This window comes from Bos taurus, chromosome 20, assembly GCF_002263795.3.
Source record: "Bos taurus isolate L1 Dominette 01449 registration number 42190680 breed Hereford chromosome 20, ARS-UCD2.0, whole genome shotgun sequence".
Taxonomy (NCBI): Eukaryota; Metazoa; Chordata; class Mammalia; order Artiodactyla; family Bovidae; genus Bos; species Bos taurus.
Genome location: NC_037347.1, coordinates 8,719,608 through 8,743,556, shown reverse-complemented (window position 1 = coordinate 8,743,556; position 23,949 = coordinate 8,719,608). Strand labels below are relative to the sequence as shown.

The following is a 23,949-nucleotide window of genomic DNA, read 5'->3' as shown; positions in this document are numbered from 1 at the left end:
TAAACACCAAATAAATTGTTCAATGAACCAGCAGTTTTCGACTTTACCATTGTTTAAGCAGATACCCATAAGTGTCAATCTCTTTGAAATAAGTGGTAAGGAATGGGAAGGAAATGATAAAAATAAGTATCTGGTGTGGTGACGTAGGGAGATGTGCGTGTAAATAAGTATTCTTTAAACTCTATACTTAATTTCTTGTCTCCGTTGTGAACTGTTTCTTTTCTACAACAGTAATCTCTCCCTTTTTAAATTATAGTGCCTTTGCTACCCTTGAAGAGGAGGCTTGTACAGAACTTGTTCCTTACCTTGCTTATATACTTGATACCTTGGTCTTTGCATTTAGTAAATACCAGCATAAGAACTTGCTCATTCTTTATGATGCCATAGGAACTTTAGCAGACTCAGTGGGACATCACTTAAACAAACCTGTAAGTATCTATGATGAACCATTATGAGAAAAATCAAATATAAAGCATAGTTATACTCAATATATATTTGAAAAATGTTTAGGGAGGTGTGAACACTTAGTGTTTTCTTCTTTAAGACTATAGGGCTGAAAAAGATTGCAAGTGTACTTTTAAATAATATTTTAAAAAAAGAAATACGTGCAGGGTGTGAAAATTAGAACAGTTTATCACATGAATATACCAACACCTTTTTGAGTGACAAAAGGAAAGGGGATAAAGGTTTTATACTCTGGATTTCAGAGTTAAGAATAGAAGAGATGGATGAATCTGTTTGTAAATGGGGTTTAATATTTGAATTTTAATATAGCTTGAAATCCCCTGCTGAAGAATAGACTTCATGTTTATGATTACACTGTTAAACATCTTAAGAAATAGTCTGTGTTTATAGGTTATGCTTAACACTTGGTGCAAGACACTTGTTTGTGGGTTTGCTTTGATGGTTGTTTTGATTTTGTTTGGTAGGGGGTTTCCTAATGTCTTAGGTTAGACTACTTGTAATGCTCCTGTTTACATGATGACTGTTTATTGATTTGATTGCAGGGATTCTTCTGTCTTAGAACATTTAAATGATTATGAATCTTTTTCTACAAATGTCTTTAATAAATTTATCTTGTCATTTATAACCTGCGGAACAGCAAGTCATATTACATGTCTCAGGTCATGGGACTAAAAAAATTCAAAGAATAAGTCTTAAAATTCTTTCTGTAAAAATTTTATACAATTACTCTAAATGGATTTTAGTTTTCATAGACTCGGTATGGACTTGTTTACATATGATAGTGGAGCTTTCTGTGTTTTTCATCACTGTAATTTAGGAATATATCCAGATGCTAATGCCTCCACTGATCCAGAAATGGAACATGTTAAAGGATGAAGATAAAGATCTCTTCCCTTTACTTGAGGTATGCTACTGACCGTGTGTATGTTTGTTAGTCACGCAGCTGCATCAGACTCTGCAACGCCATGGACTGTAGCCTGGCAGGCTCCTCTGTCCATGAAATTCCTCAGGCAAGGATATTAGAGTGGGTAGCCATTCCCTTCAGAGGTATACTAAGCTGGCAACATTTAATTAACCTGTTTTTCATCAAAAAAACACATGTTCAGACCTATGATGATTATATGTAATAAGTGTTAATTTACATTCTGAACCATTTCTGTTAAAATGCTGAATAAACACGCAACTCCATATAACTTGACCTGTATGCTCAGTCTCTTCCATCGTGTCCAACTCTGCCCCGCATGTAGGGTAGCCCACCAGGCACCTCTTACCTCTGCATGGGATTTTCCTGGCAAGAATGCTGGAGTGGGTTGCCATGTCCTCCTCCAGGGGATCTTCCCGATCCAGCCATTGAACCTTGTCTCTGCATTGCAGGGGGATTCTTCACTGCTGAGCCACCAGGGACAAACTATTGAATTTGTGTTTTCTAACCTGTTGTACTTGATAGTAAATTATCCTTGGAGATCTTTCCATATGAGTGTGTGTGTGTGTGTGTGTGTGTATATATGTCTGTTTCTACTTAACTGTATTTCTTTATGTAGATATACAGCCATGTCATAATTGATATAGCTTAAATTCTTTAGTCTATTGTTTATGCATATATATACTCATATACATGTGAAGTAGCATTGACACCTTTTCTATATAGTTTGAAGTTTTGTTTTTCATGTATTTAAATACTTTTTTTAAACACCTCCCCCTGCCCCACCAAGCTTATATGCTATTCAAATAACTGAACACACACTCAAATGTGCCAACTTAAATCTGGATGAATTGATTTTGATAGAGCCAGATCAGTCATTCTAGTCTCCCCTGTTATTTCAGGGGTCACCACTTCTGCCTTGAATGGTCCCTACCCAACAAAGTAAAAACTTCTGTGACAAAGAGCAATGGCTAATTCTGGGCCCAACAGAATAAGAATAATAATTATAGCTAAATATATTTACTTCCAGGCAAGGCTCAGAATGTGCCCACATTCTGAGATCTACCCACATTATTGACCAAGATGGGAAGATAAATAAATCTCTCATATTTGAGGAGAAGAAATAGGAATACGTAATACTGAAATTTGTTCCTGAAAGATAGTGTTCATTATAGAAACCTTAAGTTTTTTTTCTGAGGAAACCTCCCTTGACCAGCTAGTAAACTTAGCAGCAACAACCGCATCCAAAAGAGAGGTGTGAAAAGATAAACTGCTATACTACAGAAGAGTAGAAATGACCAAGATTTTTATTGAGCACTCTTTCAAGCATTTATCATAATCTTAGTTATACCTGGAGGTGTTACATGCATCTGCTTTATCCTTCTAGTGCCTGTCTTCAGTCGCCACGGCCCTGCAGTCTGGCTTTCTTCCGTACTGTGAACCTGTGTACCAGCGCTGCGTGAACCTAGTGCAGAAAACTCTTGCACAAGCCATGGTATTTAAACAAGTTTTTATATCTCTCCCTTATTGGCATCAGAAACATTTTTCTAAGGATAGGCATAATGCATAAAAACTTTTTCAGTAATTGGTTTAAAGTAAGTTTTCAAAAAATTGTGTGTAATTTCAGCTGAACAATGCTCAACCGGATCAATATGAGGCTCCAGATAAAGATTTTATGATAGTGGCCCTTGATTTACTCAGTGGCCTGGCTGAAGGACTTGGAGGCAACATTGAACAGCTGGTAGCACGAAGTAACATTCTAACACTAATGTATCAGTGCATGCAGGTGAGATTTACTAAATTAAAACGAACAGAAACTTTTTTTTTTTTTAATTTTTAAACTTTACATAATTGCACTAGTTTTGCCAAATATCAAAATGAATCCGCCACAGGCATACATGTGTTCCCCATCCTGAACCCTCCTCCCTCCCCACACCATCCCTCTGGGTCGTCCCAGTGCACCAGCCCCAAGCATTCAGTATCGCGCATCGAACCTGGACTGGCAACTCGTTTCTTACATGATATTCTACATGTTTCAATGTCACTCACCCAAATCTTCCCACCCTCTCCCTCTCCCACAGAGTCCATAAGACTGTTCTATACATCAGTGTCTCTTTTGCTATCTCGTACACCAGGTTATTCTCTGTGTCACATTGGGATTAATTTCTGCTTCTTTCTTTCAGGATAAAATGCCAGAGGTTCGACAGAGTTCCTTCGCCCTGCTAGGTGACCTGACAAAAGCTTGCTTTCAGCATGTTAAACCTTGTATAGGTATGAATATTTTCTATTGCTGTGATGTGGTTTTTAACATTATTTTTCATCAGCTGGTGGTTTTTATTATTAAACTGAAGTCATGTACTGGTTAAATCTACTCTGATTGAAGCAGGTGGTTTGGAAACCCCTATTCTCTTGTTTCCTTGAATTCACCATCATTTCAGCGGCTCGTTAGGTGTTCATGTTGCTGAAGAAAAGTTGGAAAAGTATTGCTTTAGAGTAAGGGACATACCCACCTGTGAACCTTGGTCCTATATGCTAGTTCATAGATACTTCTTAAATGGCCTCTTTCTTTTTGGTAGAGGTACCCAGAAATAATAATATAATCAGGTTTTCTCATGATAAATCAGCATAAACTGTAGGAAATTTCTGTTTTCTTAAAAGTAAATGAATTTTTTTTTTCCTGTTTTAGTGGCGTAGTGTTTGCTTAGCCTTTTGTGAAGATAATAAGCAGTTGCTTGAATAACGTAACCTGAATTGCTGTCAGACCCATAAATTAAATCAAATTTTGGTTAATTTTCTTCATTTGTATACCCCATCATTTAATCTTGTTTAAAATATTCATGTTAAAATTTTTTTTCATTTGATGATATAGTGTGCTTTGGGAGGCCCCCCTCCAGTTGTTTTTTTTTTTTTTAAGATGTAATTGGCATATATCAAGACTTGTGTGTGGATTGAGAACTTTTAAGATCTACTGTCTTAGCAGCTTTCAAATAAACAATACAGTATTGTTAACTGTGAACTTCCCAGGTGGCTCAGTGGTAAAGAATTTACTTGCCAATGCAGAGGATGTAGGTAGGTAACACAGGTTCTATCCCTGGGTTGGGAAGATTCCCTGGAGAAGGAAATGGCAACCCACTCCAGTATTCTTTCCAGGAAAATCTCATAGACAGAAGAGCCTGGTGGCCATACGGTCCATGGGGTCACGAAGAGCTAGACATGACTGAGTGACTGAACACACACACACACACACACACGTAACTGTAGTCATACTATGATATACTACATCCCCCAGAACCGAACTTATTTTAGAACCAAAAGGTTGTATCTTTTGACCTTCAGTCAATTGCCAGTTGTATTTTTCAGTAATGTGTTTCTGAACTTGAATAATAACATTAATTATGATGTATTAAAGTAAGGCATCAAGTTTAAGCCTACCTACTCTAAATGAAATTGTGGTGAATTATTGCTTTATGGAAAACCTTGTTCTGCAAATACTTTCCACCTGATTGAAGTTTTTGAGTTTAAATTTGTACGAAAAGATTTCTTTTTTTTTTTTTTTTTTAAGACTTTATAGGTCAAGTACCTTCTTTAAGAGATACACAGTGTCTGGTTGTTCTCTGTTTTTAATGTTACAAACTGTGGATTATTTTCTAGGTTAGTTTTCTCAAGAGTAATTTGGAAATATCTGGAGACACTATTACACAGGGAAGGTGTTACTGGTGTCTGGTGGGTGGGGGTGAAGGATGTTTCTAAATATCCTGTAATGTGAGACAGCCCCCTACAATAGAATAATCTGACCCAGATTATCAGTATTGCCGAGACTGAGAAATTGTGAAATCAACTGGTTTATTAGGGATTAAAAAATGATATTCTAATTCTTCATACAGTAGAGAGAATACATATGTAGAGATATTTCCCATATCAATAAATTATTGCCCATAGGTGGCTCAGATGGTAAAGAATCTTCCTGTAATGCAGGAGACCCAGATTCAGTCCTCGTGTGGGGAAGATCCTCTGGAGAAGGGAGTGGCAACCTACTACAGCATTCTTGCCTGAAGAATCCTATGAACAGAGGAGTCTTGCAGGCTATAGTCCATAGGGTCGCAAAGATTTGAACATGACTGAGTGACTGACTTTGACAAATCATATAGAAGAGGCAGGATTATTGCTTGTTTCTTTATCTTTATTTACCAGTTTTGAAAGGAACAAATTGATTTCCAGCATCTTGCACAAGTCCTGTATTATATTTCAAAAGTTTAGTTTTTGTTCATGTTAGTTATTGGAGTGTCAGTATGAACTGACACTCCATTTTTCCTTTTAAATGGAAGATGATATTCAGAGACCACAATCTGACATTAGAGTAAACATTACTATAAAAACCAAAATCATTAATTTAAAAAATTCTTTGTGTGTGAAAAACCAGCTTTGAAGAAGTTCCTATTGTATCATATTTTCACTTTTAAAGTGAGATATTTAAAATAAAATTTTCTGTCTGATGCCAAGAGAAATTACTCTGACCAACTCTTTTTAATGATACTTAAAATGAAACCAAACTGGGGCTGCTGCTGCTAAGTCGCTTCAGTCGTGTCCAACTCTCTGCGACCCCATAGGCCGCTGCCCACCAGGCTCCGCCGTCCCTGGGATTCTCCAGGCAAGAACACTGGAGTGGGTTGCCATTTCCTTCTCCAATGCATGAAAGGGAAAAGTGAAAGTGAAGTCACTCAGTCGTGTCCGACTCCTCGCGACCCCATGGACTACAGCTCACCGGGCCCCTCCATCCATGGGATTTTCCAGGCAAGAGTACTGGAGTGGGTTGCCATTGCCTTCTCCCACAGCCAGACTGCCTGGGGTCAAATCCTAGCTTTGCTGCTTATTATAGGTGGTGCAGTTGGTAAAGAATCTGCCTGTAATGCAAAAAGTACTGGAGTGGGGTGCCATTGCCTTCTCCGAAACTGGGGCTACTTCACATGAAAGTTCAGTGGCCAGATATTTCCTCCTTCGTTTTCTTAAGATAATTATTGCCAACACTTTGTTTTTTTAAAGGTTATATTTTGCCTAGGTTTCAGTTTCCATCTGGTAGATGTCCTTTAAAGCACAAAACAAAAGCTTTTTTTTTTTTTCCTAGCTGATTTCATGCCAATATTGGGAACCAACCTCAATCCAGAATTCATTTCAGTCTGCAATAATGCCACATGGGCAATTGGAGAGATCTCCATTCAAATGGGTAAGATTCCCACCCTGCCCACCCCACCCCCGCCTCCCATTTACAAACATGAAAATTTTTAGATAACTTAATATTTTTGTAATTGCCTTTTTCTAATGAGCTTTACCTATGTAAATATATAACATCACAGTAAAGGGGGCAACTATTTTCCATTGATATTTTAACAATGAAACGTTTCTTTTTTTGTTTTCTCTCTCGGGGATGATCTAGGTATAGAGATGCAGCCTTACATTCCTATGGTGTTGCACCAGCTTGTAGAAATCATTAACAGACCCAACACACCAAAGACGTTGTTAGAGAATACAGGTACCATACGACTGAACTGTTAACGGTGGAGAGAAAACGATCTGCCTTGTCATTTTAAGTTGAGATGCGTAGAGAAACCAAAGCAAAGCTAGCTTTAGAAACCCAGCTTATTAATTAACGGGTGTTTGGGATTCTCAGTCATGAAATGAACTGTTTGAGCTTCATTCCATAGCCAGTTTCCAGAAACTTTCCAAAAAACACTTTTTTCCTCTGCTACAGTGTTTTAATACTCCCTAAAATGGACCCCAGCTCAGATAACTATATGAATTTTTCATTAATTCAGAGTAACTGCTAGCTGGGGAGAATTTTTTTTTAATATGTAAAAATGTAGCCCAAAATAGACTGTATTGTGGTAGTTAGTCTTAATAATGGCATATGTATTTTGTATTTTGTTGTATACTTTTCTTCAAATTGGGAACTTGAGCAGTATCTTGTGGGATTTTTATTCAGAAGGCTTGTTTCTCTTTTGCATTTATAGAGAGCATGTTTATATTAAAGAGTACCTTCCATACTATAGAACACATTGCAGGGTGATTTCTTCTTGCTCTGCCTTTTTGCTAATGATTTTTTAAAGTGTGAATTTTGTTTTCAATCAGGCATGTCTTTTTCTTTATATACTAAGACAGTTCCAGCAGTATAGTCATAGTCAATGAATACCTTACCAAAATACTGGACAAAGATTTAAATAAGTTTTTCTAAATAAATTTATCTTCAAAGGTATTTTAATTTTATGGTTTTTAATTGTAGAAAGTTTATTATATCCTAATGTGATTATTGGTATGGAAGGAAGTCTTTTAATTATGAAACAGTTATATGACTGTTTGGCTGTATGGGTACTGTTTGTATCTTAAAGTGAATTAGATTTTCCTGCTAAAAAGCTCAAAAACTTATGTGTAGGATGGTTATGAAATCTTGTCAGGTGTTTATCTCTTTAGAATGCAGTACCTATACATGACATTCAGATTTGAAACACTTGCCATTATAAAATTACTGTTGAACATTAAAAAACTTCTTATTTATTTTTAAATGTGAATGCATAACTGCAAATAAATGTTGAGTGTAATGTATATTAAAGTTTCTTGTGGGATATCAGCTGGTGAATTTGCTATATAGTTCCTTGAACAAATTGGCTTTATTTATAAGATTATATTCTAAGTATGAATCTACCCTAAGTAAATAAAGAGGTAGTTGATAATGCCTTTCAAGTTGATGGATTGAATTTGTACCATTAAGAAATACACTTGGGATTCACTGGATTATTCGTATCACAAGTGACTGCAGAAAATGTTTCTCTTATTCCTTACCCAAAGGAGGAGAGATTAATTATTAAAATTGTCTGTGGGTAATATCTGTAGATTTTAGCAACTTAATTATTAATACCATTGTCTTAATATTTCATAAAGTCAATTCCTTAGTGTTTGCAGTTACTTGCTTTTTTTCTAATTAGTATATCCTACACTGAACTTTCTCAATGGACCATCATCTGCTTTATCGCATGTTTCATTGGATTGTTCATACTTGCCTGTTTAATGAGAATGTTGCATAGTTTGTGTCTTTTGAACATAGGTTTTCTTTCTCTTGCTTCATATGAATCTGCTGGATTTTAGTATTATCTGTGTAGTTTGCTTCAAGTAATCCTTAAACATTTTTCTTTACCCCCCTCCCCACCCTTTTTTTATGAAAGGTTAACCTGTAAGTTTTTGAGAGAACACCATTAAAGCACCTCATGGTTTGTTTTCTGTTTGTATTTTTTTTCCCATTGTGTATAAATGTATTTATATGTATGTACCTTTGAACTGCACAATGCAGTTCTGAGTTGCACTTGTTTTAGCTCTTTGTAAGTTCAAGAACTTAACTGAATTTTGATGGTGAATTTATATTTGATTGAGTCCCACTTCAGATTTTTTAAAATAAAATATTAGCATGTAATCATGTTTTATTATCTATCATTTTGTGCTGTGCATTTCATATCAAGGACAGAATATTTGTTCCTTTGGTCCGCATATCACATGCCATTACAGTGGACTAAATTTTCCTTTTGTCAAATAGGACTTGAAATTAGAATTGTTACCATTAGAATTGTTTTTTTTGGAATGGGATTTTGACATAGCACAGCAATTGTCCAATCCATTTATTCAGTATGTACCATAACATCTAAAATTTGATCATTGATTTTGATGTCAGGCAAGAAATGGTCCACTGGCTTATTTTGGAAATGTTGGCAAACAAACCAAAAATATACCAAAATTTTGATTAAATTCCTAGATAATTGCAAAGAATAAAAATCACTTTTAAAAAGCAGTATGAAGAAGTGAGAAAGATTTTAACTTCTGAGAAGTAGGTTTGAACAGACATTCAGAAATGTAATCATTTACATTTATTATTTCTTGGGAGGGGGGGCTAGATTTCATTATTAAACTCTGGAATTTTAACTGACTGTGAAGGAAGAATCTATAGCTATTTAATCCGCTCATCATTTTTATTAACTATCTTTTAACACTTGATTGAGCGAGAAAAGCAGTTCATCCTGGTTTTTGGTGTTCTCTCAATCTTTAAAGTTTTTTTAATTCCTTTTGTTTTTCTTTTTCCAAGAGTATGCCATATATGTTGCTGCCCCTTATTATAGGGGGTGGTAATAAACAGCACTGGTGAAATCTTATGTTTATTATCATACACAAATTCTGTTGGTTTCTGTTTCTGAGTTATTTGTTGTTTTTTCTTTATTTTTTCTCCTTCCCCCTCATTTGCTCATGTCTTGGTTGGCGTTTGGTGGTGTATAACCGTGATTGCGTTACCTTAGCAATAACAATTGGTCGTCTTGGTTACGTTTGTCCTCAAGAGGTGGCCCCCATGCTACAGCAGTTTATAAGACCCTGGTGTGTATTATTCAATCTTTTTTTTTTAATTCATTTTTCTTCACTCTTTCTTTCTCTTTCTATCTCACTTTTAGATATATTTTCAGTTGGTTACAAAAATCACAATCCTTAATCATTGCCAACCATGTGACTAATCTTGTCCTATCGGGTTTGTGAGGTTTTCAGTAGCATCGTCATGTATATTTATTTTATGTTGTGGCTAACGACTAATTGATGCATGGGATAAGATTGTCACATGCTTGCTGTGTTAAAAAGCTTGATTATACATAAAAAGCATTTAAATATCCACCAGTAAAATAAAGATGCATGCAAATTCTATAAATTTTAGGTTTCTGCATTATGTTTCCTTTTTAGAATTAATTTGAAAATTTGGATTGCATTAAGAAATACATGTTTAAATTTGTTATGTATAAAAATCTTATTTGCTTGTTAATGTAAAAATTAAACATCTACACCATAAGTTGTATAGTAATAGTTTCTATTGTGGCAGTATATCCTATGTTCTGCTTCTTTCAATTGACAGTCTTTCAAGTCATTTTTAGTAGTGTTTAATGGAATACAAGTCATAATACAGTTTTAAAAATTGATAATTTACTCTTGGCTCAAGCTAATTAATAGTGTAAATGGGAGATTAAAATCAGTTGTTATTACTTAGATGCAATCTGTTGGTAAGAATTGTGAATTTGAAGGTTTTCACTGTATTGAGACTAGATGGGCCTAACATAATATAGTATGAGAAGCTTAAGCTTTATGAAAATTCTCTGAATATAAACATTATCTCTACTCTGGTGCTTATTCCATTAAATACTGTCCATTAGAATTGTAGTTGAACTTACTTTTTACTTAAATGCTAAACTCAATTCTATAATTTAATAGGTGCACCTCTCTGAGAAACATAAGGGACAATGAGGAAAAGGATTCAGCATTTCGTGGGATTTGTACCATGATCAGTGTGAATCCCAGTGGAGTAATCCAAGTAAGATGTTCATAAGGTTTTAATTTTTAATGTTCTGAATTATTAAACTTTAAAGGAGGGGAGGTATTTTTAAACTATAATTATGAAAATAATTTTTACCTATTTTATATTTATGAAAATAATTTTATCTAAAAATTATCTATTTTTACTGAAGATACTGAAACGTGTTTTCAATGTATATTTCTTAATACCTTGAAATGATAATATCTATTTTTATTTTTTAAATCTTTTTTTCTGTTGTGGCTTATAATAATAACAGATTGGAAGAATAAAAGTTATATTCTTGACTTGAATTAAGCCAAAGTTTCTTTCATCCTTTGAGATCTCATTTATTTGTAAATGCTTCCTAAAACAGTGAATGTAAATTTCCTGAGTTTGAGGCTCTCTATACTTAAGAGAATGATTAAATAGGATACTCTTTCTCTTATTTAGTAAATAAAAGAGTACTGAGTCAACCATTATAACTGCTTTAACTTTGATTTATTATCCTTATTTTGTTTCCTATATTAGTTCAGATTGTATTTAGACATCTTTAGCATTTAAAGAATTATTTGGCAAGAGTACCAAACGTGAATCTGATCAAACGTCTGGATCCAACTTACACGTAAAATGTAAAGGAACATGTTGGTTGACACCAGATGTGTGAAATCAACGAAATACAGGCTGAGGGCTTTAGGTTAAATGCCCCACATTCCTCAACAGATAGAAATTGTAAGGAAAAGAAAGTGTATCAAGAAAACCTTTCACTTTTGAGAGATTGGTGCTTTGAACATTTTTTAATTGATGTGTAGAAAATAGGCACTGAACCATGTACACAAAATAGAACTGGAAAATAAAATCTTTCAGTTTCACTAGCGGCAAAATAACCTTCTGACATTGAGTTTCTTGGTTTTTTCCCAAAGCTTAGGAACTTTCTGTCACTTTAAATATGTTTTAGAGGTATCTGATAGGTAGTATATACCATATCAAGAAGGAGCATTTTCCTATAGGGATTTTTTGTTGTTGTTTTGCTTTTTGAATTAATGTTTAAGAACACGAAAGTAACACATGTGTAGTCATGAAATCACTACCAATTACAAATTTTGCATGATTATATAATTTAAATTTTTAACATCAGCTTTCAATATTGGGAAGACATAGGAATCATAATTTGAATAAACCATAGATTTTAGGCACATGCATTTTATTTGCCTAAATATGTGTTTTATGTATATATTTTGATATTAGTGAATTTTGGAGTTAATGAGGTTCTCTGAATTTAATAGTAAAATTTAAAGTAGTCTATATCTCACACCATCAGCAATATTTTGTATGTTGAACTGTTTCAGTAAGATAGTTGAAAATGGAAAATACTTAAGTGAAGTATTTCAAGTATATACCTATTATCTTGTTCTTTTAGTCAGAATACCCTGATTGTCTTTTAAATAACAGTCTAAGCATTGGGAGTTTTTTTGTTTGTCTGAGTGGAGTTGGATTAGTTGCTATTGGTAACTGCATAATTTTTGTTCTAACTTAATGGTCATTTCATTTACATTTCTGTCTGAAGATGGATCTTGAAACTTAGGCCTATTAATTTTCATATACTTTAAATAAAATTTATTTGATGTATATTTAACTAGCTTAAAATTCTCAGTGATTCAGAACTGTAAAATTACTGAATTTATAGAATTCTTTAATTCTATAAATGAAGGTTTTTTTGAACTGGTGCTTATTTGATGCTTTCAGTCTTTGCTGATGCTATACATTTACTAGACTGGGGTTTTGTTCTGTAATGTAAAATGAAATACAAGAAGGCACTAAATTCTAATATAAACTGTATGAGTTAGATATTCCTTGATAAGGTGGAGTCTTAAGGACAACCATTAAGAAATCACTTACAATTCCTTATCATAGTTGTTAATTTTTTTTTTTACCTAGGATTCTCTTGGTATATATTCTGAGGTTTACATATGTCTTTTGTAGTGCTTGACAAATATAGTATCAATATAAGATGTATTTCTTGCTTATTACAGGATTTTATATTTTTTTGTGATGCTGTTGCATCATGGATTAATCCAAAAGATGATCTGAGAGACATGTTCTGTAAGGTAACTAAAAAGTCTTTATGATGAATATCTTGTAACTCTTGCAGTCCTAGTTGGGAAATAAATTATGTTTTTATTTCATATGAGACTTAGACTCTTTGAGTCAGTTTTGGTAGACTATGTAAACTTTGTTTTGGTAAAGCAGTTGACTTTCTTGATATACAGTCATGACTTTGTTTCAATAGAGTACATACTTTTAAAATGTTTTCTCAAGCAGTACCACTGATTTGTGTAGACCCGTTATCCCAGCTATACTAAATAAGTAGTTTGTTAGTTGCCCAGTTGTGTCCGACCCTTTGCAGCCTGTCCCCTTGCCAAGCTCCTCTGTCCATGGAATTCTTCAGGAATACTGGAGTGGGTTGCCATTCTCTTCTCCAGGGGATCTTCCCGACCCAGGGATCAAACCTCGGTCTCTTGCATTGCAGGCACATTCTTGAGCATCTGAGCCACCAGGGAGGCCCATGCAAAATAGGATGTATTTTCAAAAATGACTGACTAAGACTGAAGTATAATATGATCTGCTGAACAAAGTCAGTCTTAGTAGTCAAAGCAAGGACTAAACCTGTCTTTCAGTAATGCCCCCTTGGATTAATTCTAGTCACCCCTCAATAGTGAACTATATAGTTGCAACAATGAACCCAAAGCTTTGTATATTTTCAATTTGAAAATATGGCATAAAAATTTTAATTTCCCTTGGGTGGATTCTATACCTTTATGCTTGCTTTTCATTACTATTTTGGCAGAGTTGCTTAGAGTACTTCTTTTACTAGGACTCTTAACTGAATTCTAACCTCAAAGCAAAGTGTGCAGTATATCTATCCTATGAGGTGCTTTTGGGCAAGACATGGAATGATACAGATTTCAACAAAGTTTGAGAATACTTTAAAATGAGTAAAATTTTAGAATAATCAATAGTGTTTGATTTCAGAAGCTATGCAGATACGAGTTCCTCTTTTGTTATTGATTATTTAATGATTATTTACTTTTTGCAGATCCTTCATGGATTTAAAAATCAAGTTGGAGATGAAAATTGGAGGCGTTTCTCTGACCAGTTTCCGCTTCCCTTAAAAGAGCGTCTTGCAGCTTTTTATGGTGTTTAATCTCATATACTTAAGCTGCAGTCCCAAAATTAGGGGTAAGTTGTAAGAAATTTGGAATTTTTCAGGATGGAAAAACTTAAGTTAGGACTTCAATCTAGAACTACTGTGAATAGAATAAAAGCTGTTTGTTTTCCACAGAGGTTGAGTAGAAGAGTCTTACATTTGACTTAAAATTGACTTATGTGAAGTCTACAGATTTATTTATTTATGAACCAGCAAAGCAAGATAAAATGCATGGTTCCACTTTGAATCCTCTTGGAAGGAAATCCAAGTTGGTACGCTAGTTAAATTTCAACCTGTTCTTTTCTTAATTTTTTAAAATATAGTCTTTTATATATTAAGAGCTTTCTGTGTTGTGAACTTTAGGGAAAACCCAAGTAGAACTAGAACTCAATGTAGTCTCAGTAAAAATAATTATTCAATATTTATTCTTAATATTTTATTGAGTCCCTACCTTGTGCCCAGCACTGTTGTTTTTTGTTTGTTTGTTTGTTTGTTTGTTGAAAGATTAGTTTTTGATTTGGGGTGGTAAAGAGGTAAGTCTACCTGGACTCTTGTTCTTTCAGTTTTTCTGACATAAGTCAAACTAACAATTTTAATTTTAAATACCAGAATTTTAAATTTTAAATTTAAATTTTAATTTTAAATTTAAAATACCAGAATTTTAAAATTCTGGTATTTTAGCCTTTGTTCCCTCATTAAGTTATTTTAAGGATTAAATACTGTGCTATATGTGGTGCCAGGAGTTAGTATATTGCCTGACACACTAAGTTGGCTCTTTTATAAATATTAGAAATATGGGTGATAATGTTTTAATTCAAGAAAAAACAGCTGCCATTGAGATCCATTGTACAAATAGGGATAAAGAAGTAGACTCATGTCATCCTACAAGCCATACTTCATCTGTTTAAAGTGCTGCACACGTCTCTTTGCCTGACATCACTTTCTGTATCTGATGCAAGAGACAGCTGAGAGCCGTAGGAGAAGGAGGCAACATGGCTTCACTGACCAGCGTGATCTTGGGCAGTTGTCCAGTTTTTCATGTGATTGTATTGTTACTTGATTAATTTTATGTTCCACTGGGCTTACAAAAGAAACAATTTTGTTGAAGTATAAAATTGTTTTGTTTTCTTACAGGTCCTTCAGTCTTGGAGACTATGAGGGAGCCTCTGCACCCAGGGAAAATGTTACCCTTTACAGGGGGGAAGGGTAAACCAGTAGGGAATACAGTACAATCCCAACCCTACTGGGAGGGGCGGGAGGGAGGTGTTGCCGTCACTGTATTAAGTCGATGTTGGGAAACGTTTTAACATCTGGAGCCTTTGTGGGTGGAAATCTATCTCCAATTACAACTCTGCACTGGATGTGAAGAAGCAAAAAAAAAAACAAACCTATCTACTCACAAAACAGTACATTCTGGAATATTATGGGGAATTGTACCAAAACAAGAACCATATAAATGATGCATAGGGATAAGAAAGAAGAAAAATCCTATAGCGCACAATAAAGGAAACCTAAGAATGGGGATTAGAAACAGTAAAGGGTTTTGGTTTTGTTTTTGTTTTTTTAATTTAAAAGGTTTTATAAAATTTCCCACATGATGGGGCCTTGTTTTTTGCATGCTGATAAAGAACTACACAAATGAAAGCTAATAGAGTTAAAATCAGCTTGCCTACCCATAGTAGAAGCAGGTTCTTGGAAGTTACAGTTTAAGGTACCCCAAAAAGTTGGAAATAAAACAAAACAAATTTAAACAATGAAGCACCCTGTGAAATGCCAAATGAGTCACTCCTTTTACCTTTGTGGGGTGGGCAGGGAGGGAGGAATAAATGGGGCTGGACATATCGAACTAAAGATTGACATCTTGATTTTTCATTAAGACATTAACGTAGTGGATATAATTTGATGGTTGTACATCATTAGATTTAATTTCTAGGCCAAGATATTGTTCTTTTTAAAGTGCAGTTTAAGGTTCAGGCATGCGTTCTGGCTCATAGTGATTGAAAGTACTTTAAATTAGTGGGAAAGTAGCATGCTTGCATCACATAGAGTGAGATTGGTATTCAGTTACCTCTGTTGCGCCAGTTTGTGTTGCAGTTTACCGATTCAATATAGCCCTGCATTTAAAATTCCTTTTTAAGATTTGTGAATTTTATTTTTATTAAGAATATAGATATAAAGTACTGTAGTTTACAGCTAGGCCTTGAAATAATCTTCTTAGGATCTGTTAGGAATAAGATTGGTATTGTATCGCGTGTAACCTGCACAATGTGGAAAGCTGATATACCTGTGCAAAATCTTTGCCTCTGTGCTGTCAGTGTGGTGTGCTTTCTGCATGGTTATATACTACTAGTGATTTTATCAAAACTTCTCTAAAACTTAAATTACATGGTAAAAGATCTGTAAGAGGCTGCATAAATGTTAGTTGGCACATAAAGACAATTGTAGAAGTTGAAGACATGATTGCTATATTTCAATGTTTATTCCCACTCAACATATTGCCTTCTAAGCTTTCTTTTTTTGTTCAAAGCATGATCTTAAAGATATGTTTAAGTTAATGGGTGTAATGCAGGGTTCCTACACTGTATTGGCGCATGTTGGTGGCCCTCAGTGCCCTAGACACATGCACACGGGGTGCAAGTAAAAAGCTACAGAGTGAAAGTGGGTTTGGATCCTCTTCATTTCATTTGTTTAGCTTTTCTGTTGTTTTTCTCTACTTACATGTATTCCTGTGAATAAATCCTTGTTAAGTTAACCCTTTACTTTTCCTTCCATGTGTATTTTCTTATATACTGTGAATGTGAAAACCTAACTGGTACACTTGATCTTGTGTCCATATGGAAGTGCAAGTCTTTATTAATTTGGATTGCCTGAACAGTGTATCCCATGATGATGAAGGAAAATGGAGAGATTTTTCTTTTTAACTCTGCTGGTCAGAGATGAAGCCACACCTTTCCATTTTTCAATGCTGCATATTTAATCTGCAACAGAAATGTTAAGCCATAACAGCCTTTTTATATTTTAGTTTGTCACCTTTGCATTGCAGAATAAATACTGAATAACCATTTTTGTAAGCAGTTGCTCCTCTTTGCATGGTTCTATTCCTCTAGAGGTGTTGAATGATACAGCCATTGCACTGAAGTTTGAGCTGTATGCGTGTGAATTTATAAATACTGTTTCAAAAAAATTCAAATGCATGGTAGCATGCAGAAAGGGTTTTGTTGTGTGTGTGTGTGTATGTATTTTTTTTAACATGTTCTTTCACCTTCCTTTCTCTACTTTGGCTTTGCAAATTTCAGTCTGTAGAGCCTGAAATTAAATCATATTTTTAGTGTCCAGTTGTTTTTAATCGTAAGTTGGATCCAAAGGGTATGTAGCATTTTGCTTTCTAGTACCATTGCCTCATTGGGAGCTCAAAATGTGCTTCCTAGTTAGTGTTTAAAAAGCTGATTAGGGTAGCTGTTTTATCCTCAACTTCTAGTGATCTGTAGTTCTCCAAAACTTTTTAATATGGGAGATATTTTAATATTCTGGAATAAATAGTGAAGATTTTAAATTGAGAGAAAAGACAAAATTCTCAAGAACTCTTTTAAAACATACAGTCTTCAATAAAGTTATCTGGATCTGTGATTGACAATTCTGTATTGACTGAAAAGCATTACTGTTACCTAATTGAGTAGAAAAATTAATTTCTAATTATATATGTAACAAGCCGTGCCCCTTTTTTGTAGTCCATGTGTTTTTAAATTAAAAGGAAATTTAATTTAAAAATACAACATATAAATAAATAGACTGCAACCTGAGATGGGGTTGGGTTTTGGGGTTCCCCCCCCCCTTGAGGTTATAGTTTCTTCCTAATTGTATTTCAGATACATAGTATAACATAGGAATTTGCAGAAGCCATTTAAGTTTAAGTTATCTTTTGAGGTAAGCTCTGATTTAGCATTTATTCTGATAAAACTTAATACATCATGGGATATATATATATATATAAAGCAACTTAATTCTTGTGGTGTAGTCTTAATAGTTTTGAATGTTGACTGAATGTCTATGAAATTGTGAGTTTGTCTTTGTTACATTCCAGTGTTTCTGCCTCTTGGCATGCTTAAAGCACGGCTTACTTCATCTGCTCCTTACACACTAAAGTGCTGTTAGTGTGCTCAACTACAGAAATAGCCGCTGCTAAGTGATGTAGATTTTCTACTTGAATATTTTTATGTTGTAGGAACCTCAGGAGGTCAGTGTTTACTGTTTTATATGCCTTCTTTTTCCTGTTTGAGCTTCTCTCTTTGAAGGATTCTAACAGAACAAAAGCTGCTGATCAACCTAAGTTGGAAACAGAAAGTGTATTTAATATAGTTTAAATGCATGTTTGCCAGTTCCATGTTACAGTCCATTAGTAAGTGAACTTAGTGCCACAGATATTCATTTATTCAGGAAAGAACTTTGCTTTTTGTATTGTCTAATCTCTTTAATAACTTCATACTGTGTAAAAAAAAAAAATCACACTTTTTTATATTTTTTGGTTGGTTATTTTCCAAATAATCAACATGTAAATAATCTTTAAGAGCCAGTTCTGATGCTTTACATTATTGCTACTTGATTTTGTGACGCAAGTTAGATTTCAGAAGAATAGATTTTAAAACACTTAACCAAGCCATTACATCTTAAAAACAAAATAAGTAGCATACATTTTGTAATTAACATATTGATAAACACTGTGATTTTTTTTGTTAAGACTTTTTCATTGATCTGAATTGCTTAAATTGCATATATTGTAAAATAGGATCAGATGTATATTTTAAAATAATCTCAACTGACTTTCCTCTATTGAAATGCTTTGTCTACTCAGTTATAAAATATTCAGATACAAGTTTTATCTCAGGTGAATACTCTTGTATCCTTCTTTCTTTGGTGACATATGCTTATAAAGGGTCATCATACTTAACATTCTTTGGTTTTGTTTTTTTAGTGTATTTCATGAAGAATCTTTCCATTTAGTCTGATTTTGTAATTCTTAGTCTAGCAGACCATGGCGGTATAAGTCCTTACTGGCGAGCCCTTTGGCATGCAGGCTTACCTTGAAAGGGAATTCAGTCTGGTTCTCCTTTTCTCCAAACTCTTTTTAAGATAGTAGAGTGGAAAATTTTCTGTCGTGTATTAAATTACCCTGCATATAGCTGAAATGCCAGAACTAAACTAATTATGTCTTAAATCTTTTAGTCTAAATTTAACTTAAATCCTTTGCCATAAAGAAAAAAGTAGGTTTGTTTGCTCCATATAGTTCATCTATATTATTCATATTGAATGTATTAACAGATAACGGTGCAAAAACATTCTTCCCAAGAGAAGAGTGTATCATGCATAACTGCAATTTAAATCCTTTCTTTAGTAGCCCTTTAAACTACACACAGCTTTGCTTATTGAATTATTTTTGCAAATAATACAAGGGGGAAAACACTTAACTGTCACTACTAGTACTGTTACTGCAATGTAGGCATTGAAATCTTGATGCAAACTATGGTCTTCAGGTTAAGGGCCTAAAATAATCTAGAATAAAAGTCAGATCAATAAAGAACTGTTTAACAATATTATCTAGTAATACCATGCAAATGCATTATATTAGTACTTAGTCATACTGTATTAGAGATGTTTCTAATGTCTCTTAAAAATTGTTTTATTTAAAATTTTCTCACTTGTACACTTTGCAGGTGACTTGTGACTAATTTTTTCAGTCTTACATAGATCTTCCCCCATTAGTATTATATATGAGGGATTCTTTATCTTTATGCCTAATTATTATGCTTATTAATTTTAAGATACACATGTTTATTGTGATTTGTATCCCAGAATGTATTGTTTTTATTTTTTTTAGTGTGTGCATGATTTTGAGGGAAGTTAAAGTGGTGATTGTTTTTTTCACCTCTTGTACATTTTAAAATCAAACCAAATCTATTTGCCAAGCATTATATCACTAACTAAGAAGATAGGATTTTTCCCTTTTATTACTATTTTTGTTCATCTACCGTAGAATCCCCTTAAAGATGGCTTGGTATGTTTCACAATTAGCTATTTTGCAAGTCCAGTTATCTTCTAAAAGCTTACTATGATATGGTTAGCCTATAAGGCAGTGTTGATTTCCTTCCCAATACCAGCCTCATAAAGGGGTCCTGCTGTTCTTTCCCCATATTGCCTCATTGTTCCTCTGTGGATATATAACCAAATTAAGATTGGATGAGTTTTATGGAGATAATAATAAGACAATACTGTATAAGTAATTTTGCTTAATAGATTATCATCTGTGAGAAGATGTTTAAACGTGGTTAATGACTTCATATTATAAAAGTTTTACACTTAATATTCATGTTAATATTGGGTGCAATAATTTAGTAGTTATAGCTTTAGTTATAAATAACTGGATCTTTCTGCTGACAACTTAGGTTGTATGAGTTACGCTTAAAAGCTTTAAATCTGATGTTTCTTGTACCTGCCACACTATGTTAGAATGTGTCCTTCAAACATATCCTCCTGCAACTTCTCAAACTGTACTAAATTGATATTTCTTGAAGTCAAACTCTGTGCTAACAGATCTTCATTTTAAATAGAATACGGTTTTAATTTTTGATAAGCTGCTGAATTTTAAAGAGAGTTTTTTGGGGCCACCAAATATTTTGGATCATGCAGAGAATATATATTGTACTGTAGTAATTTTGTATTTACATTTGTATGATGTGACATAATAGATGTGAATGTTAATCACTGCTTGACTATGTTAATAAAGTTGTTTAACTATAGATGTTTCACTCTGATTTTTAATGACAGGAAACAAGCTTTCTTCCCCCACTCCTCCCCCCATTTTGGGTCCAGATAGGTCTTGTGTTCCTTGGTTTTTGTTTTGAGGGGCCTGTTTTTTAGCTTACACTTCAGTACACTCTTGTTTGACACCATGTATTTTTTAAAATTGAGTATTAGTTGTGTAGTTAAAAAAAAAACCTATTTTCCCTACATTTAACTTCTGTTATTGATGTATTTCTACAGAGTTGATTCTAGGTTCAGCTTCCAGTGGGGGAGGAAGAAAAGATGATGCTCTGCAAAAAAAAGAAATTAAACTAAGTGAAGTCGTGAATAAAACATTGAAAAGGATAGATTGCATGAATGTGTGTGAATGTGTGGCCTATTTAGGCTTTCTGGTCATCCTCCAGAAAAGATAAAAGACTTGTAATTTTGGAAATTAATATTTACAAAAGCAGTAGTTTCCTCTTAAGGTTGTGACTTGTTATTACAGTTGCATGTTATTAATTTAAAATATAATTATTTAAAAGGAAATGTGTACATAACTGTCAAGTGGTTTTTTTTTTTTTTTTTTAGAGCAAGCAAAGTGCCTGAGGTTAGATTAGTGCAACCTAGAAAATTTAAGAGAAATGGGACTCCCAAGTCCCTTTTTTTTTTTTTTTCCCTTTTGTTACCTGTGCATGGAAACATTGAGATACCTTACTTGTGTTGGAGAAGAGTGGGAGGGAATGACATCTGGCTATCACGCTGTTCTAAAACATCAAGAAAGATTCCAGGACTTAGGTTGTGGAAGAAGATAAAACCAGCCTCATCCTTAAGTTTTTCATCATTCTGATTTGCTGCTAAGGTCTTAAAATGTGCCTGAATCTAAAAATCTTTTGTAAATCTTTAACATTGTAATGAAACTAAAGTACGACTTTTAAGATGTTTTCACTTTATACTTACTGTTACAGATGGGTGTTTGTTACCTTTCAATGAGTTACCACCCTAACTCTGGTTCTTGAGGAATGATTCGAAAAGTAGCAGGTGGCCCTCACAGCTCTGAGGTTGGACTCCCTTACTGCTCTGGTGAACGCGGAAGCTGCCGTCTTGTCCTTAACCTCAGAGTCTTGTGCTCACCTGATGTAGAAGAACCTGCTGAATCATCCTTGTAGATCTCCAGTGTTCAACACAATTTACAAATCACAGTTTAGAAATTCAACCCAAATTCTAAATCATTGGGAAAAGTAATCCCAGAAAATTGTTATACTAAGAACCTTTGAGATTTTGTGTCAGTTATTAGTGTAATTCATTTCTATGCATATTACAGCCATTTTGTTCTGACAATTGAAATTTTATACTAAGTATTCCTTTTCAAGTTTATGTGACCTTTTGATGAACTTCATTAAACAGTTTTAAGAAAAACTGAACAGTTTTAAATGAATTTCATACAACTGCCCCCCAATGATAACAATGACTTGATCTTTGTGTGCACATATGAATAATAAAACTTGCCTGTTAATATGCATGGTAGCTATATCATCTTCTATAAATAATTTATACAACCTTCTTATTGTTGGACATTTCAGAAGTTATTTCTCATTTTTCACTCCTGGAGATAGATGAATGCCCCTATACTTAAATGCCCACATCTGCAGCAATTTTTCTGGAATTACATGTCACAGGAGGTCTCTTTCATAGAAACTTGTACTAGTTTTCACACTCAGCAACTTCAGTGAGTGTTACCATCTGTGCTGTAAATTCTGATTTAAATAGCATGATTTTATAATTTTGTTTTTAGGAAATCTTACATATAAGGTCATTTTCACATTACATACTTAAATATCTGAGCCTTATGTTAACAGGCACAGTCTTACAGAGCTTACATTCTGTTACAGCAAGGTGGATAAGTAACTGTTCAGTCGCTCAGTCGTGTCCAACTGTGACCTGCAGCATGCCAGGCCTCCCTGTCTATCACCAACTTCCGGAACTTACTCAAACTCCTGTCCATCAAGTCGGTGATGCTGTCCAAACATCTCATCTGTCGTCCCCTTCTCCTGCCTTCAATCTTTCCCAGCATCAGGGTCTTTTCAAATGAGTCAGTGTTACCTGGTGGCAGGTACCAATGAAATGGAAAGTGATGGTGGAGATGTTTTCAATGAGGTAAGTGAACAGAGGAAAGTCTGAAGGGGGTCATTTCAGCAAAAACTTGGAGTAAAACTAGAGCTGTCTGGGGGCAACTCTGAGGTTTGAAGGATGTGGGACCCCTTTCAGGGCCCAAAAGGGGGCTTTTAGACATCTAACATTCAGAAATGAATTGTCCTTGGAGACACATGTGATGACTAAGAGACTTTATTGGGAAGGGGTACTTGGGCAGAGAGCAGCAGGTAAGGGAACCCAGGAGGACTGCTCTGCCATGTGGTTCACAGTCTCAAGTTTTATGGTGGTGAGATTAGTTTCCAGATTTGCCTGGCCAATCACACTGACTCAGGGTCCTAACTAGTGGCATGTGCATTGCCCAGCCGAGAAGGATTCTGGGACGTTGGTAAGAACGTGACATCTCCTTTTGACCTTTTCTGAATTCTTCGGTTAGTGGTGGCTTATTAGTTCCATGTTCCTTACCAGGACCTCCTGTTGTAAAATAACGTATGCAAATGGTTACTATGGTGCCTGGTCAGGGTGGGCAGTTTCAGTCAAGTGTTTCCCCTAACAAAAGTAACAGTAAGGACAAATGTCATGAGACAGTAAAATGTTTGGTGTGTTGGTTTTGCCCTTGAGTAAAATTAAAGGAGCATTGTAGGGTAAGGATGAGCTTTGGTGGTGGCTCAGATGGCAAAGAATCTGCCTGCAATGCAGGAGACCCAGGTTTGATGCTGGGGTCGGGAAGATCCCCTGGAGAAGGAAATGGCAACCCACTCTAGTATTCTTGCTTTGAGAATTCCATGGACAGAGGAGCCTAGAAGGCTATAGTCCATAGGGTCACAAAGAGTCAAACACGGCTGAGTGACTAAGATTTCAGGCTAAGGATTCATGATTTGCAATCATCCTAGAAATGGGTTTGAGAAAAGAAACCAAGGATGGCTCTTACGGTTTTGGGGTTGACCTGAGCAGCTAGAGGGATGAAATGTGAACTGAAATATGGAATATCTTAACATTTGGTTTGAGCCATCTATAAAGAGAAGTGGAGTAGGTAGGTGGAGTTCAGGGGAGATAATGTGGCTATAGACA

The 23,949-nt window shown here is 34.7% G+C and overlaps 1 protein-coding gene across 4 annotated transcripts in view; it reads left to right on the top strand.

Moving 5' to 3' along the window:
• Positions 1-20,744, top strand: part of TNPO1 (transportin 1) — a 93,869-nt gene extending 73,125 nt beyond the window's left edge. For 2 of the 4 annotated variants that reach the window (XM_059878803.1, XM_059878802.1), the window contains exons 15-26: positions 257-428; positions 1,283-1,369; positions 2,775-2,882; positions 3,015-3,173; positions 3,571-3,658; positions 6,510-6,608; positions 6,819-6,914; positions 9,715-9,790; positions 10,667-10,766; positions 12,779-12,853; positions 13,843-13,985; positions 15,088-20,744. In XM_059878803.1, coding sequence (XP_059734786.1) covers positions 257-428; positions 1,283-1,369; positions 2,775-2,882; positions 3,015-3,173; positions 3,571-3,658; positions 6,510-6,608; positions 6,819-6,914; positions 9,715-9,790; positions 10,667-10,766; positions 12,779-12,853; positions 13,843-13,950 — 1,168 coding nt within the window. In that variant the 3' untranslated portion in view covers positions 13,951-13,985; positions 15,088-20,744. 4 annotated transcript variants of the gene reach the window in all.
• Positions 20,745-23,949: the final 3,205 nt, after the last annotated feature.